This window comes from Sminthopsis crassicaudata, chromosome 2 (assembly GCF_048593235.1).
Source record: "Sminthopsis crassicaudata isolate SCR6 chromosome 2, ASM4859323v1, whole genome shotgun sequence".
NCBI lineage: Eukaryota > Metazoa > Chordata > Mammalia > Dasyuromorphia > Dasyuridae > Sminthopsis > Sminthopsis crassicaudata.
In genome coordinates this window covers 158,996,146-159,012,210 of record NC_133618.1, presented here as the reverse complement: position 1 = coordinate 159,012,210, position 16,065 = coordinate 158,996,146, and the positions used below count along the sequence as shown (strand labels likewise).

Here is a 16,065-nt window from a genome sequence, read left to right as displayed (position 1 = left end):
TAGTCCTTGTCTGTTTCTGCTTCTGTTTCATGACAGACATCAAAATCTATTGTTTTGTTCCTACTTCTCAGACCACCTTTGCTTTAATAGCACAAATATTTCATTCTTTATAGAAGACCAAAATGACTTCTGAAAATTGAGACTGACACTTCTCCTGGTTACCCAATCCAATCCCAAGTTTCATTGTACAGAGTGAGTGGTAATTGAAAAGATGTTTGTCACTAGGATTACCTAATAGTGAATCAGCAAAAGGATTGAAAAGATTTATAAATCAGTTACTATATGCAAAGCATTGTGCTGAGTACTCTAGACACAAAAACAAGATAATCCCTGCTCTCAAATTGCTCATATTCTTAGAGATGAAGCAAAATATGTAGATGATTTTAGCTGCACACTTTTAGCACTTTGTCAAGTGTTCTCCAAAATATGTGTGTATGTTGTATGATCACATTGTCAATCAAAATAGTTTGGCAGGGAATCAAACATGTTCATAAGTATCACTGAATGTTCAGAAATAGCTACATTGTTTTTACAGATTTATGTTCACTTTAAATGTTGTGAAGAACTAATATAATGATGGAATCTTAGGACATTGGGGGCTTTTTCTTATTTGTTCTATATCAAATAGATGATTTTGTTTATTTCTTATTATAATTGTTAAGTAAGCCATTTAAGAGTTATTAATTCATATGTTTTGCGGTGTTAATTTGTAAATGATGGCTTGATATCCAGAAACTGTATTCTTTTCTTGCCTATTAAAAGTCTATTTGGGTACTTTCTATTTTATTATATATTTGTATTACCAGGAAGAAAAAGAAAAGTCAGATGGAAGGCTCTTTAGGGCACAGTGACAACCAGATGGTCATATAAAAGTGTATCCATTTCTATTGTTAAACCATTTGACAATGCCAAAGACTTCTTTTCTGAGTCTTCTGTAGCTATGGGCTACTGAGTCAGGAGCTATGGAATACCTGCAGAATCACTTGCCAGGTTATATCCCTGGATGAAGGCTTTGGGAGACTGGTTGAAAACAAAATGAATGGTCAGGGTTAGGGGAGAGGCCGTGTACTCAAATTGCTCTTTCTAGGACTCTGACTCAGCAACCTAGGTTCTTTCCAACATAGTCTAGGAGAGGTACTCATCAAAGTGGTGACAAAGTGGTTTGACTTATTCAGCATATGCCATTTCTTATCTCTCCTTCAGAGTACAATTCCCTCAGCTAGACCGACTTGTCTCTCCTGCTTAGCATTTGGTGTGGATGGCTCACTTTTCCCCATAAGAACCATTTCTCCATGTGTGGATAATAAATAGGTCTGGCCTGGAAGCAGGACCAGTAAAGGACACTACTATTCCTAAGTCTCTCAGGGACTTACCTTCCTCTTCGTGGTAATTGCTTGACATTTGGGGTTGGTGGTGGCAAGGATGGCAAACCCCTTCTCCACAGCATTTGCTTCCTTCAATGACAGCTGCAGAGAAAGGCTTGGAAACAGTGCTGGTGAAATGGGAAGAGGAGGGAATTGCATTCCCAGAACTTTTGGTTTGAGGGTCCTAAGGGTCCAGTGGTGGGTGGTTGAGGAGGTAGTTTAACTTGCATCACATGCCGTCTCCTGTGTCTCCACTGTGAAAAGTTGCATTTTATTTTTTTCAGTATGAATTGACGTCCTTGACTGAACAGGAATGATGTAGGTAGCACTGAGTTATGTTTTTGTCGTGAGCATTTTAATGTGAGCATATGAGTCATGTGTTGAACATTTTCTGTGGTGGAGGAAATAAACTTGCTATAAAAGTTATTCATATTATTTCATAGTATGTCCCTTTTCTAGAAGGGGACAAACATCATTACTCATATTTTGAAAAGGCTAAACAAAAGTAATTTTCTTGTGCATCTTTTAAATGTAAAAGGATTATTTATTCAGTAATTAGTACATCCACTTGGCATTAGAACAGGGTTTCTTACACTTTTTCTACTCAGGACCTGTTTTCACCCAAGAAATTTTTATGTGTTCCCAGTTAAGTAGGTATATAAAATAGGTATAAAATTCAAACATTTACTTATAGTTATGAGACTCACAGTTTAATTAGCTGGGCATTAGATTTGCAAAAAGCAAAGGATGTAGAGTACTCCCGAAGGGATAGTAAGGACATTTGGAAACATATGAATTAAATTAAAATACTATCTGTTAAGACTCTCACCAAAAAAATAAAATAAAATAAAACATTTTAAAAGTTATTGCTAAGCTTTGATTTAGAAATTTCCTCAGATTTAGAGAAGCCAGGTTCATGTGAATCCAGAGCAGAGCTTTTTGTGGGAGGTGATCATAGTCAGATTTGGTCATCACATCAACAATACTTTTGCCACTGTGAAGGACTGCCCTGCGCCTACACTCAAAATTCTAGAAATTACTTTGCATATGTTTTATATTTAATTTACTTTGCAATGAAGTTTTTCCCTCAATAGAATGTAAAGTTCTTGAGGGCAGGAAATATTTCTTTTCTTGGTTTCATTTTTGGAGCACCAAGAACGGTGCCCAGGGCATATGCGATATACGTTTGTTGAATTCAGTGTTAATTCAGTGTAATTATTCTCAGCTCCTTCTTATTGACTGGTACTGATTTTACTGGTGTGAAGAAAAAAAGCAGACACTTTTCAAAAAAGTCATTATCTCTAGCCCTACATAAAAACTTCACAATCAAATGCAGAAAGGCAGAAATAGTAAATGCTTCCATTTTGGACTTCCATGCAATAAAAATTATATTCAGTAAAGAGCCAGGGAAAGATAGTCTAAAAACCAATTGAAAATTACATAATTTAATGATAAAGAATATGTAGGTTAAACAACCGATTGAAAACAATCTATAATTTCATTCAAGAGAATGACAATAATGAGACAACATACCAAAACCTATGGAATGCAGCCAAAGCAGTTCTTAGGGAAAATTTTATATCTCTAAATAGCTACATGAATAAAATAGAGAAAGAGGAGATCAATGAATTGGGCATGCAACTAAAAAAGTGAGAAAAATAATACAAATTTTAAAACCCCAATTAAAGGCCAAATTAGAAATTTTGAAACTCAAAGGAGAGATTAATAAAATAGAAAATTATTAAGCATTATCCCTATCCTAGACCTGTTGCCTTTGAGATTCTTTGTTCTGATCATTTTTCTAGATTTTTTTATTTGTTTGTTTTTTTGTTTTTGTTTTTTAGATTGATAAAGGAGATTTATTTTGGGGGTTGGAAGTAAAGTTAAAGTCTAATTAGTAAAAGGTGAAGGTAGAGATAAAAGGGCACCGGAAATAGGATTCCAGTGGTCAGAGATCCTTGGCATGGCAGGAGTAATGCTTCCATGTTAGGAACCTCTACATTTTTTTAGATGTTTGCTAATAAACATGGAATCAGTAATCCTTTGTCTCAGATTTAAACATCAAACCTGGATTCTATTGTTTATGTGCCTTAATGAAAGGCCTACATGAAGTTGTGACACGGGTCTTTAAGAACCTAATGAAATTTTTCTGATAATTGAGAAACCTAGCTTCTCTGATTCTTCTTGCAAGCTTTACATTCCAGTTAATTGAGGAAGAATAGCTCCAGGCTGATTACAAGTCATTGTTTGTCCTTGTTAACTCCCACTGGGTTGACTGAAAAACAACAGGTGATACTTTATCTTATCCTTATAGACTTTGAAAATATAAATATGGACTTGAAAAAAGTGACTTAAAAAAAAAAAGTAAATTTTCCCCAAATCCCTGGGCAAGAGAAATGAACTAATAGATGAGAGGTTTTTAAATTATTTTTATAAGCTTTTAGTAATATTTTATGTTTCTCATATCACCAATAGTTATCCCAAGTATTCTTTCTTCCCCATTCTGTTCTTCCCAGAGAACCATCTTATGTCATATTTTTTAGAGAGGAGGGAAAAAAGCCAGCATCACTGATGGATACATTTTTTAAAGTCTAAAAATAAGTGTAATAAATAACACCTTTGGACCTCTAACCCACCACCAAAAGGTTGGAATGGGTATCTTCTCATTTCATTTCATCTTTTATAATTTTTACATTTACTTTTGATATTTTTTTGTGTCATTGTTATTTCTATTTACATTATTGTAGCTACTGTGTATATTGCTTTCTTGGTTCTGCTTATTTAACTCTGTATCAATTCATGTAAATCTTTCCATGCTTCTGCAGTCATCTTGAAGAATGTGAAAGATTCACAAAGGTATTCTCATAGCCACAGAGTTTCCTTTATTTTATCAAAGGAGCCAAGGGCTAATTAAGGTGATCTAGTGGGATTGTGAGTGAAAAGATTACTTAAAGGTCTGGGACAGGGAGGGAAAGGGGAAGTCAGAGCAGGGCCTAGGAAATTAGGAAGGAATTAAGGAGAGTTCTGGTATAAAAGGAACTCACCCATTGTATCTCTATCAGCAGCTGGGAGGATGAAAATACAGGAACAGGGATGTGCTAATCCAGGATAATGAGGGTGCTTTCATCACAAAGGTTACTTGTCTAGCTAGAATTTACTCTAGAAGAGGAAGGAAGATTCCCTTATCTGCAGGGTCTTTTACTGTTTAGGTGGGTTGGGCAAGCCTTGATCTGTTGGACTAGATAATAGTCCCAGGAATGTGGGCCCTGTTTATAGAAGATTAGGTTGACAATGGGAACTGGATGGACTCTGTGGGACATTGGAGTTCACATCCTTCTCACACAGCATTTTTTTAGGTAAAAAACTAAGGTCACAGTAAGATTCCATCATAGGCACATACCAAAGTTTGTTCAGCCATTCTTCAATCAATGGGCATCTTGTTTCCAATTATTAGCTATCACAAAAAGTAATGCTATAAATATTTTGGAGTATAAGGGGACTTTTTCCCTAATGTATAACTTCCTTTAGGTTATAAGCATGGCAATAAAGTTTCTGATTCAAAGGGTATGGACATTTTTAGTTACTGTATTTTTGTAATTTGAAATTGCTTTCAAAAATGGCTGTACCATTTCCCAGCTCTACTAACAACATATTAGTGTGTCTTTTTCCACAATCCTCCAACTCAGAGTATGAGATGAAATTTCAGAACTGCTTTGATTTGCATTTCTCTTATTATATTTGTGGATGGACAGCTTTCATAAAATAAGCTAGAATATGTGTCCAAATCACATTGTAATATTAATTTTGTTGGGAGAATTTGGACTTGTTGGTTTGCCATGTAGGGTATAGAATGGGACACCTGGAGTCAGGAAAAACTGTCAGGGATTCAAATCTTGCCTCAGATATTTTTATTGGCTATCTGACCCTGGATAAATTTCATTGCCTTTCTCAGTTGCAATTTCCTCATCTGTAAAATAGGGATAATAATATCTACCTCCCAAAGTGATTATGAGAATAAAATTAGGTAACAATTTACCCATATAAATGCCCAGCTATCATCATCATTATTATTATTATTAGCTATCATTATTGTTGGCCATACTCCTAGACTACAGCAGTTCTCAGACTCTTTGCGTCCCACTGAAGTGAGTAAAGAGTAAATTCTAAGCAGTGAGACTTTCTGTTTGGCTCTTACAGTTTCTTACAGTAAGTTTTTTTTTTCTAGCTGCTAGAATTCACTATAAACACTAATAGCTAGATGAAGTTATCTTATAGAACATATGTGAAAAATACTTCTGAGGAAATGAGAGATGTAAGAGCTGAGAAATGAAAGGTTGTGATATTCCTGAACACAACTCCACCCAAAAGGAATGGGAATGGAAACAGAAGGAACTAACCCCAAATGCAACATTTGGCAGCTTATGAAAGAGCTATGGTCATTTTGGCCCCTGACTTCACTGTTTCACCTTTTTTTGGCTTTAAAATTATCAAAACAATATCTCGACACTTTCTAACTTTTTTTTTTTAACTTACCTCTTAAGCTGCAAAATAATTTTTGTGCAATTGATGTGAATTTCTTTGTGTGAGAGAGACCCAACTTCATTTATCCTTTATAAATAAGTACAAGTCAGATCTAGAACTGGAAGGGATTTCAGAAGTCATGAAACCTAAACGCTCATTTTACAGTTAAGAAAATTAGGTCCAGCAGAGTTAAGGTCATACCCGTAACAAGCATCAGCAGAAACAACATTTGAACCCAGAGTCTATGACTCTAAAACACTGCACCATGTACTTTTAATGGATTTGATACACTATAAGAAAGGAGGAAAGTCTAGTAAATTATGTTTTAATTATTGAAGAAATCACTGAAGAAATTTTGGACAGAAGCCAAAAAGTTCAATGTGGTCTCTGTCACCTCTGGCATGTGAACCTAAAAGCTCTGAGGAATTTAGTATAATTTACTTTCTTGAGTTTGAGTTTAACAATCTTAACTATGATCAATGCCTACTTATATTGTATACAAGTAGGTATATCAGAATTCTTACTTTCATACTAAGGTGGTGGTGGTAGCTAGTGTTTATTCATTTTCAGTTATATCTGACTCTTCATGACCCCTTTTGAGGGTTTTCTTGGCAAAGGCACTGGAGTGGTTTGCCATTTCCTTCTCTAGCTCATTTAGAGATGAGGAAACTGAGGCAAATTGGAGTTACGTGATTTGTTTAGGTTCACACAATTAATAAATGTCTGAGGTCATATTTGAACTCCAGAAGATGAGAGATTTCTTGACTCTAAGTCTAAAACTCCACCCACTGTGCTACATAACTGCCCTTAAAAATGTTCTAAGTACATAAGATGTACTAAGGAACATGGTGTGATTTTTCACTTTTTTCAAGGAGATATTTTCTTTCTTTTTTATTTTCTTTCTATTTTTCCTTTTTTCTTTCTTTTCCCCTTTTCTTTTTTTCCTTTTTTTCTTGTTTGCTTGCTTTTTTGCTTTCCTTTTTTCTTCCTTCAATTCTTCCTTTCTTTCTTTTTCTCTCTCTCCTCTCCCCCTTTTTTCAAAACTATGAATATAAATGATTTGGATAAAATCTAAGGTTGTTAATAGCATTCATTCTAAACATATTCACATCTACATGTATGTATGTAATGCATACTGTATTAATCAGTCCATTGATGCTATTTATTCTGCTTCAAGAATAAAAAATAAATAAATAGAATGAAAATAAAATCTAGGGCTTGGAAAATGAGGCCATTCAAAGGAATAACCATAAAGGTCTTATTTTTATAAAAGACTAAGTTAACCCCTCAATTTAGACTAGTCACATTGGTCTATAATATGTAATTATAGAATCAACTTATTTATGATATAAGCCTAAAGTTAAATCTTTAAAATTGGGAGGCTAAGTTCAACATCTATGTCAACAGATCATGACATGAATTAATCACTTCTAAGATTGCCAAGTGCAACATAATGTGTGAGGAGCAAATTTAATGATGCTGACGTACTCTTCTTCAGGAGATATTACAGATATGACATTTTCTCCAAAAGGCCTATACCTACTAAAGATAGAAAATATATGAATGGGAACAAGGATGGGAGGTCTGACAAGATCTTCAGTATTCTCCCTTCCTCATACCAACTATACTTTTTTGTTTCATTAATGGAGGTTCAGGATAATATTCATACAACTACGTATCGAGTTAACAGCAAAATTGTTCTTTTCCTCTAAAATATAACAAAGATAGCATGGGAAAATATAAGTCATTCAAAATCCTAGAGATTATGACCTATGCTTAAATACAAAAATTCCCTCCCCCCCCTAAAAAAAATCACACCTAGATTCCCTAAAATGAAGGTTTTACTGGTTTAAATAGAAATAGTATTAAGTAGCCTTCCCTGCTCAACATTGTTCAGAGAATCAATAGGATGCTAAAGTAATAATAGCTCACATTTAAATAGAGCTTTAAGATTTGTAACTAGGTGTTGCAATGGATGATGTAGTGTGTCTGGAATCAGAAATAAAAGAGTTCATATTCTCTAGTTGTAAGGACCCTGGGTAAGTAAGTCACTTAGCTACTGTTTACCTGAGTTTCCTAATTTGTAAAATGGGAATAATAATAGGACCAGCCTCCTGGGGTCAGGATGAGATCAGATGAGATATGTCTAAGGTGTTTAGTACAGTACCTGATACATAGTAGTAGGCCCTATATTTTTGTGATCCAGTCATGTGTGACTCTTACTGACTTCATTTGGGGTTTTCTCGGCAATGATACTGAAGTGGTTTGCCATTTCTTTCTCTAGCTCATTTTTGTGGATGAGGAAACTGAGACAAGCAGAATTAAGTGACTTGCTCAGAGTTAAATAACTAATAAGTTGTTTGAATTTGAATTCAGATCTTCCTAACACAAGGGTGGGTATTCTATCCACTTTGCCACCTAGATGCCTAGATATGAATACTAACATTAGAAAGATAATTTGATGGCATGTGGAAAATATTTTGAAGAGAGGAGAGACTGGAAACAAATTGAACTAGTCTCTCCTTCAGGGTCTCTTCCTACTCTGAGTTTCTATTTTTCTTTGAGATTGCAGTGAAAAAATTTGGTTTGAAAAAAAAAATCATATCATAGTCCTTTAAACATCTGCTTCTCTCTTTCCTTTAGTATAGTGAAAGACATGGATAATGTCTGCCACGAGAAAAATGATTTAAAAAGCTGCCCCCGGGATTCTGGCTATGACAGCCTCTCCAACAGACTCAGCATATTGGATCGCCTTCTGCATACTCATCCCATCTGGCTACAACTGAGTTTAAGTGATGAAGAGGTAGCAGAAATACTTCAGTCCCAGCCTCCAGGGGTAAGCAAGAAAACTTCAGCAGAAGAATTTTTTTTTATCACCGGGTTGTTGATCAAAAGGGGTTGACCCAATGCCATTTGTCCTACGCCTTCACAAGATGGGAACTTTATTCACAATACTATATTGCCGTGAACTTTGCATATAGTAGTCACTTACTAAATATTTGTTGCCTTGAAAGTTTTTAGATTTTTTTTTTTTTTTTAATCATAGGGTCCAATATCAGGTTATAACTCTATTATAACTTGTTATAATGGTAACTGTGAATCTTATCCTTAGACAGTAGCTGAGAAAATAGCTAGAATTGTGTAAGAAGGCTGAGAACCCAGCAGTGTAGTTAGGGTGCTGTATCTAACGTGGCTTTGAATGAGAATTCTAAAGCTGGGGTAGGGGAGGGGAAAAGGGAAGGCTGAAGGGCCAGTGCAGCTAGATAGCCCAGTGGATAGAGTACTGGGCCTGGAGTCAGGAACCCCAACCTGGAAATCCAGCCTCAGATACTTACTAGATATGTGATCCTGGGCAAGTCACTTAATCTCTGTCTGCCTCAATTTCCTCAACTGTAAGGTAGAGATAATACCCCTACTTCCTAGGTTATTGCAAGGATTAAATGAGATAAAATTTGCAAAGCAATTAGTGTAGTGCTTGACACTTAGTAGGCACTTAATAAATGAACACTCATCCCTCTTCTCTTTAGTGCAGGGGCTGAGTGCCTCATGACTTAGAATTCAGAAAGAGCCTTCTTCTGAGTTTTCCCATTGCTGCTTCTGCTATTTTCCATCTGGCATGAGACTGGCAATATATGTCAGGTTCCCAGTCTGGAATTCTAGAGACTTTTCTAGTTATCCCCCTGTTTTTCTTTCTCTTTTTTTTTCTCCATCCTGAAAATGCCTCTTAGTGACTTGTATTGCAGAGAATGATTTAGGGATCAAAGGCTGAATTTTACTATCCATAAAAGGATGTAATATCAGGTTCTGCTACACTAATTTACCACAAATTGTGTTCAAAAACATAATTAGTTATCATAGTTGATTTAATTTTTGTAGAAAAGAAATGTTATGGAATGGATGATATCATACATTTTGGGTATTATTATTTTTTGGTATTATTCTTATCAAAAATTTTGTGTCTACACTTGCTTATGGAATTGTCAAACTCCTTCCTTCAAACAAGTTGCTCGGCAATATTGCCCTCCCTTTCCCTTACCTACAACAGGTAAGGAAGTTTCTTGCATTCCTGCTGAGACTTGTGTGGGGAGTTTCCCCGGCAAACTCAGTCTTCTATCAGCCCTTCAGACAGATGTGTTTCTTCTTCCTTCAGTATGGGCCTTGGTATGGCCTCACCATTGGCACAACTTGAAATGGAATGAAGGCAGAGGAAATGTGTCAGAGTCAGAGAATGGAAGAAGGCCAAGGTATATACTTCATAGCAAAATGAAGTGAATAATAGAGAGGGAAAAGATGGTTGAGAAAAATAACTGATTTCAATATTTAATAAGCAATGCAAAGTATTATGACAAGTGACATAAGTGAGGCAAACCTTACCCTCAAGATCTTATATTGTGTTGGGGGAAAATCTTACTCTTTTGCTTATAGTGTTCTAAAAAGTAATTTTTTTTATTATACCTTTTTTTTGACAAAACATATGCATAGGTAATTTTTCAGCATTGACCCTTGCAAAAACTTCTGTTCCAACTTTTCCCCTCCTTCTCTCCACTCCTTCCCCTAGATGGCAGGTAGACCAATACATGTTAAATATGTTAAAGTATATATTAATTACAATATATGTATACATCTTTATACAATTATCTTGCTGTACAAGAAAAGTCAGACAAAAAAAGTAATTTCAAGAGCCAAAGAAAATTAGCAACATGGGAAGTCAAAAATCACGAAAGACTTTATGTAGGAGGGGACACCTGTGCGAGTAGGAGGTGAGAGCCTATTTTTGAAAGGTTTGAAATTCCAGACTAAAGAGTTCATATTTGTACTAGAGATAGAACACTGACCCTTTTTGAACAGGAGAATAATTATCAGATTCTGCATGTTAGAAATTAAGTCTGGCAGACACAAAGATGAGGAAAGTGATGAAAGGCAGACATGGTGACATACGGTTCTAGTTTATAGGAGAAATGACAATATTATTAATCTAGCAATACTATTCTTTCACAGAAGAATTTATAGGAAGCCTTTCCCCTAAAACTTTAAGAAAACCCATTCTTGGGGGCAGCTAGGTGGCGCACCAGCCCTGAATTCAGGAGGACCCACGTTCAAATCTGGTGTCAGACACTTAACACTTCCCAGCTGTGTGACCCTGGGCAAGTCACTTAACCCCAGCCTCAGAAAAAAAGAAAGAAAACCCATTCTTCCTCTCTATGCAAAAGTGCTCAGAGTAGGATTGGGCTCACAAAATGCTTATTGAACTAAAGACTCAAAACTACTTTTATTACCACATAAATATATAAATCACATTTATATATTATTTCAAGATTTACCCTTTACATGCTTCATCTCATTTGATCTTCCCAACAACCATATGAGGTAACTTCTGTGGCTACCCTGATGTTACAGACAAGAAAACAGAGGTTGAGAGAAGGTAAGCCCAGGTTTACACAGCTAGTAAGTTTCAGGTAGGATTTTAACTGACCTTTTTGGTTCCAGGCCCAACACTCTCATCTCCTGTACTGCATAACTGCCTACATAGTAGGTAGCACTCTTGTACAGGTTTGCAAAGTGCTTTCCGTGTTATCTCATTATAATTATAACATAAGCCTAACCTGCTCACAAACCTGGCTGGCGGAGATGTGGGACATTTGGTAGGGAGGGATCTTAGTGGATGAGTCTGTCCATCAATAACTGACAGGGAATAAACTAACTCAGGTGTGTCTTGGTCTTAAGAGACATAATCTGCCAGGCTGGCTTGGCAGGGATGGAGTAGCAGGTAGGTAAGATCTCTTGCAATTTTTACAAAAAACACCTTAGGGATAGTCCAAAGGGAACTGCTTCTGGGGAGTTCAGTGAGTTTTTGTGAAGTCCTGATATTTAACCACCATCTAGTAATTTAACTACTATCTAGAGACATCTTAGTGGTACAGTAGACAGAGCTCTGGACCTGCAGACCAAAAGATCTGAATTCAGATGCTTACTAGCTGGGCAAATCATCTCACCTCTGCCTGTCCATTTCTGCATATGGAAAATGGGGAGAAAAATAGTGCCTATCTCCCAGGATTGTTGTGAAGATCAAATAAGAAAATATTTGTGAAGGGCTTTAACCAACCCCTGAAAGTCATTTACTAAATGGTGCCTCTTTAGTGGCACAATATCTTGGATTCAGTGGGTGCTTAGTAATGTTTATAGAATTGAAATGAAATTAACTGAAAACTTCTGTCCAGTAGAAGCTTCTTTTCTGCAACATGTGAGGGGAGAGATAATTAATTTTCTCTGTTACTGCCCTTTATAGTAAAAAGATGTAATTTTTCTAGCAATTTTTTTGAGGAAATATGAGACAGTTTAAAGGATAGGAACACATGTAATATAGAGAAAAGACAAAGGACAGAGGGGATTTGGGATTGTGAGGTGACAATTATCTAAGGATCAGAATTTAAATTTGTTATTTTTCAAAATACATTTATGTGCCTAAAAAAGAGGATTTAAGCTGACTAATCTTGTATTGAATATAGTATTTTTCAAAAGAGAATCTTTGTAAGATTTTATTTTGGTCCAGATCTATGAATTTATGGATATAAGGAACTTCTAGTTGAAATTTCTGGAATTCATCATCTCAGGAAGATTGCTTGAATCACTGAAAGGTTAAATTACTTTTTTTCCTGGTTTCCCTCACCATCAAAACATAATGGTAGGATAAACAGTAATTGGAACAATCTTTGCATCTTGCTTCCCATTTGACCTTGTATGTCACTTCCCTCTGGCCCTGTGTGTGAATTCAACTATAAAATCATGAGTTGGAAATGGGTAACCTCAAAAGCTCATAATATGATCCATATACATTACTAAGGTGCATTTAGCCTCTCACATAAAAACAGTGAAGCAAGTCACGTACAATTTGAGTATTTTAAATGACGAAACTTTTTTTTTTCTCTTACAACTAGATCTTCCTGGTCCGAAAATCTTCTAAAATGCAAAAGAAAGTCCTCTCACTTCGCCTGCCCAGTGAATTTGGGTCATATCTCAAGGAATTTGCAATAAAGGAAAGCATATATAGTAAGTAGTTGATGTATGTTTTAGTCACCAGTTATATGAATTCCGTCACCATTTTGGGGGCTTCTCTAACATTTTTAGGAGAGATTGTAAATTGTGGCTAAAGTATAAAACCTGACGGTAATCAAATATTCCCAGATCTAATATATTCTCTTCTTTGCTATCAAAGCTGAAAGGGAAATGCACTAATGTTCTTGGGCTGGAATAACCCTCTAGTCCTCTATTAAGTGGCACTTATCAAAGTAGAATTCAATCCTTGGATGTTTGGGTGGGGAATTAACTCTTTTTCTTCCAAGTTCTTTTCAAGCTATTTAAATCAGACAAAACTGCAATTCTGTTTGATTTGTACTTATTGGTTATCATTTATGGGAAGTCTCAAAAGCCAAAGATTTAAATAAAGAAAGAACAAATAGTTCTATTGCCCTGCCAGACACCAGAAACTGAAGGCAAGATAGATTAGCAGACCAGAGAAGATTAATCTAGACTGAATTCATATATTAAGTTAGCAACCAGATTTTAGTCTTTAATGCTAAATTTATCCTATTGGTGTAGTTTCATCTTTTCACCAGAGCTTTAGAAACTGAGATGCTAAAGTTTAAATTATCCCATTATTTGATTTTACCTTTACCCTTTTAAGGAAATGGAATTTTTTTTCCTTAAAGCATATTTTTGCTTTGATATATTTTGATTTTACATCACCTCACCTTACCCCCTATATTTATATCTTTTACTCAACCTAGAGAGCCATCCCTTTATACAAATAATTTTTTTTTAAAAGAGGAAGAGAGGGAAAAAATTCAGCAACCAACTATTTTAAGAAATCTGATGTTATATACATTATCCTATTCCTGTGCAGCTCTACCTCTACAAAGGAGTGGAAGAGGGTACCTTTCATTTATCTTCTTTGGAACCAGAATTAATCATTATAATCTTTCTTTTTCTCATTGATCACTTTGGAGTATTTCCCCAGTAGGGAAACTATAAAAAATGTAAAAAGTAATTGATATTTTTGTAACTTTAATTTCAAATTGCTTTCTACAACAGTTGTACCAATTTAATATTCCACCAGTTACTTCAGTGTACCTTTCTTTTCACAACATTTCAATATCTACTTTTCCCATCTTTGTCAATTATCTGGCTTGTGAAATCAAGTAATTTTTTGAAGATTAAATAGTAGATATTAGAGCACTCAAATTCTGATTTTGTGGCTTTTTTTGACCAAATGAGATTTAACTTTGTCTGGGAAGCACCATGATTTATATATGTCAAGTATAGTATTAGTAGGAGTATAAACTTAAAAATAGCATTGACTCATGTACTATTTATAATGGAGGCAGCAGATGTATCAGCTAAACAAATATGATGATATTGGACCAACATAAGGTAAAGAAAAATATTGTCAATATTTAAAATTCACCAAATAAGGTAATCAAGAAATACCAGTTCTTAATATTTGTGATATTCTTCCCAACATCCAAATGAATTTAGAAAAAAAAATAATTCTTTATTCTTACTGTAAATTAATTTAGTTTTACAGAAGATGCTAAATTTTTGCTTTTTTAAGATTCCATCCTGTTGCCAAGAGATCCCATAATTCCTTACTTTTCATAACTAGGCTTAACTAGCTCAAAGTGGAATAGCAATGTATGACTCCATGATAATTCCCAAAGGGTTTAATCAGTTTAACTAGAAAATCATCCCCAGCAAAGACCAGCTCTCTTTTACTTCTATTCTATTCTAAAAGCAGCTTAGATCTAGAATAATTAGGGCCTCTTTTATGTGTTGTAATTTGAAAGTTCTCTATAGAGTTTCTTAATCTTGGGTCTATGAACAGTTCTCTTTTTATAGTTTAATCACTATTTCAACATAATTAGCTTATTTTGTAACCCTTCTTTTATACATTTAAAAATATTATTCTAGGAAAAGGGTGCATAAGTTTTCAGAGAGTACCAAAAAGTTAATGAACCCTTACTTTAGAAAGTCTCATACCCACAAATTATTTATTCCTCCAGTTTGCTTGGGTTCCTAAAGTGCCCCTAAAGTGCACAAAGTGCCCCATAGGTGATCTATCCCTTTGGCAAAAGTGTCCTTTGTCCCCTCTGTGTTCTTCTCTTAAAATGTAAATATCCCTACAGGCGCAAAAAACACATTAAATCATTAATACCTTAATGGACTAATTTATTAGAAGTATCTTCTTTAGTGGGTAGCAGGTGAATGGACACTGAACATTTAGATGAAAAGAAAGAGAGCAAAAGACACAACAAACAAACTTTCTCATTTTTATTCAGTTCATCTTTGGAGATGCAAACATTTCTTAGTTGTACCATTTTATAGTCGTTGGGAGAATTGGTTGCAGTCTCAGTGACCATGTGGCCACAACTCCAACAGTAATAAAGTATCATTTCTTCTCTAACAGGATATCTCTGACTCCCTGTGGACAGATCCTCAAGAGCAAGCATTTTTTTGGGATATTCTTTCAACCTTAGTCCTTCTAGACTGGCTTATTCTTTGAAACTTGGTCTCCCATATGTCTCTTTTGAGGAATGTTGGGTGTTAATGAGAGTGAGAAGCATTTGAGCTATCTCACAAACACCATGACAACCAAAATATTTTCATCACAAAACATATTTCCAAGTCAAGTTGACAGTCTACTGATTTTAAACAATATTTGGTATTTTAAACTTTTAATGCAACAAAAGAATTTGGAGAGGCTCTTCTAATTCTTTATAAAGGGATATGATATAAATTTCTTTTGGATATTTGGAATTTTGTTGGGAGGGGCACTAACGAGGCACTAACTCCCAGACTTCTCTACAAGAATCTAGGATAATTTTCAGATGGACAAATGGATCTGCAGAAGGAAAGCATTTGTCCCTAATAGTTGTGCTATTTCTACCTCCTCCTAATCCTGTGCCCAAATAGTTTTACCCACCAAGACTCAATCTCCATAATGATTCTTTGCTATTGCTTAAATGAAAGATGTTTTCTGTGGAAAGGAAATGTTGTCATGAATTATTTTGCAATATATAATCTGGGTAATGTGATTTCCCAGGACTTAAACCCCCACTCACTGCTTTCTCAACTCATCTGTAAAATGAAGGTACTAAACTAGTAAGGTTATTTCCAGCTCTAAATA

The 16,065-nt window shown here is 35.2% G+C and overlaps 1 protein-coding gene across 3 annotated transcripts in view; it reads left to right on the top strand.

Moving 5' to 3' along the window:
- The window catches only part of RIN2 (Ras and Rab interactor 2), a 233,937-nt gene that overhangs the window by 181,451 nt on the left and 36,421 nt on the right, over positions 1–16,065 (top strand). For all 3 annotated transcript variants that reach the window (XM_074287754.1, XM_074287755.1, XM_074287756.1), the window contains 2 exons: positions 8,529–8,721; positions 12,821–12,932. In XM_074287754.1, the coding sequence (XP_074143855.1) occupies positions 8,529–8,721; positions 12,821–12,932 (305 nt within the window). The remainder of the gene's footprint in view (positions 1–8,528; positions 8,722–12,820; positions 12,933–16,065) is intronic.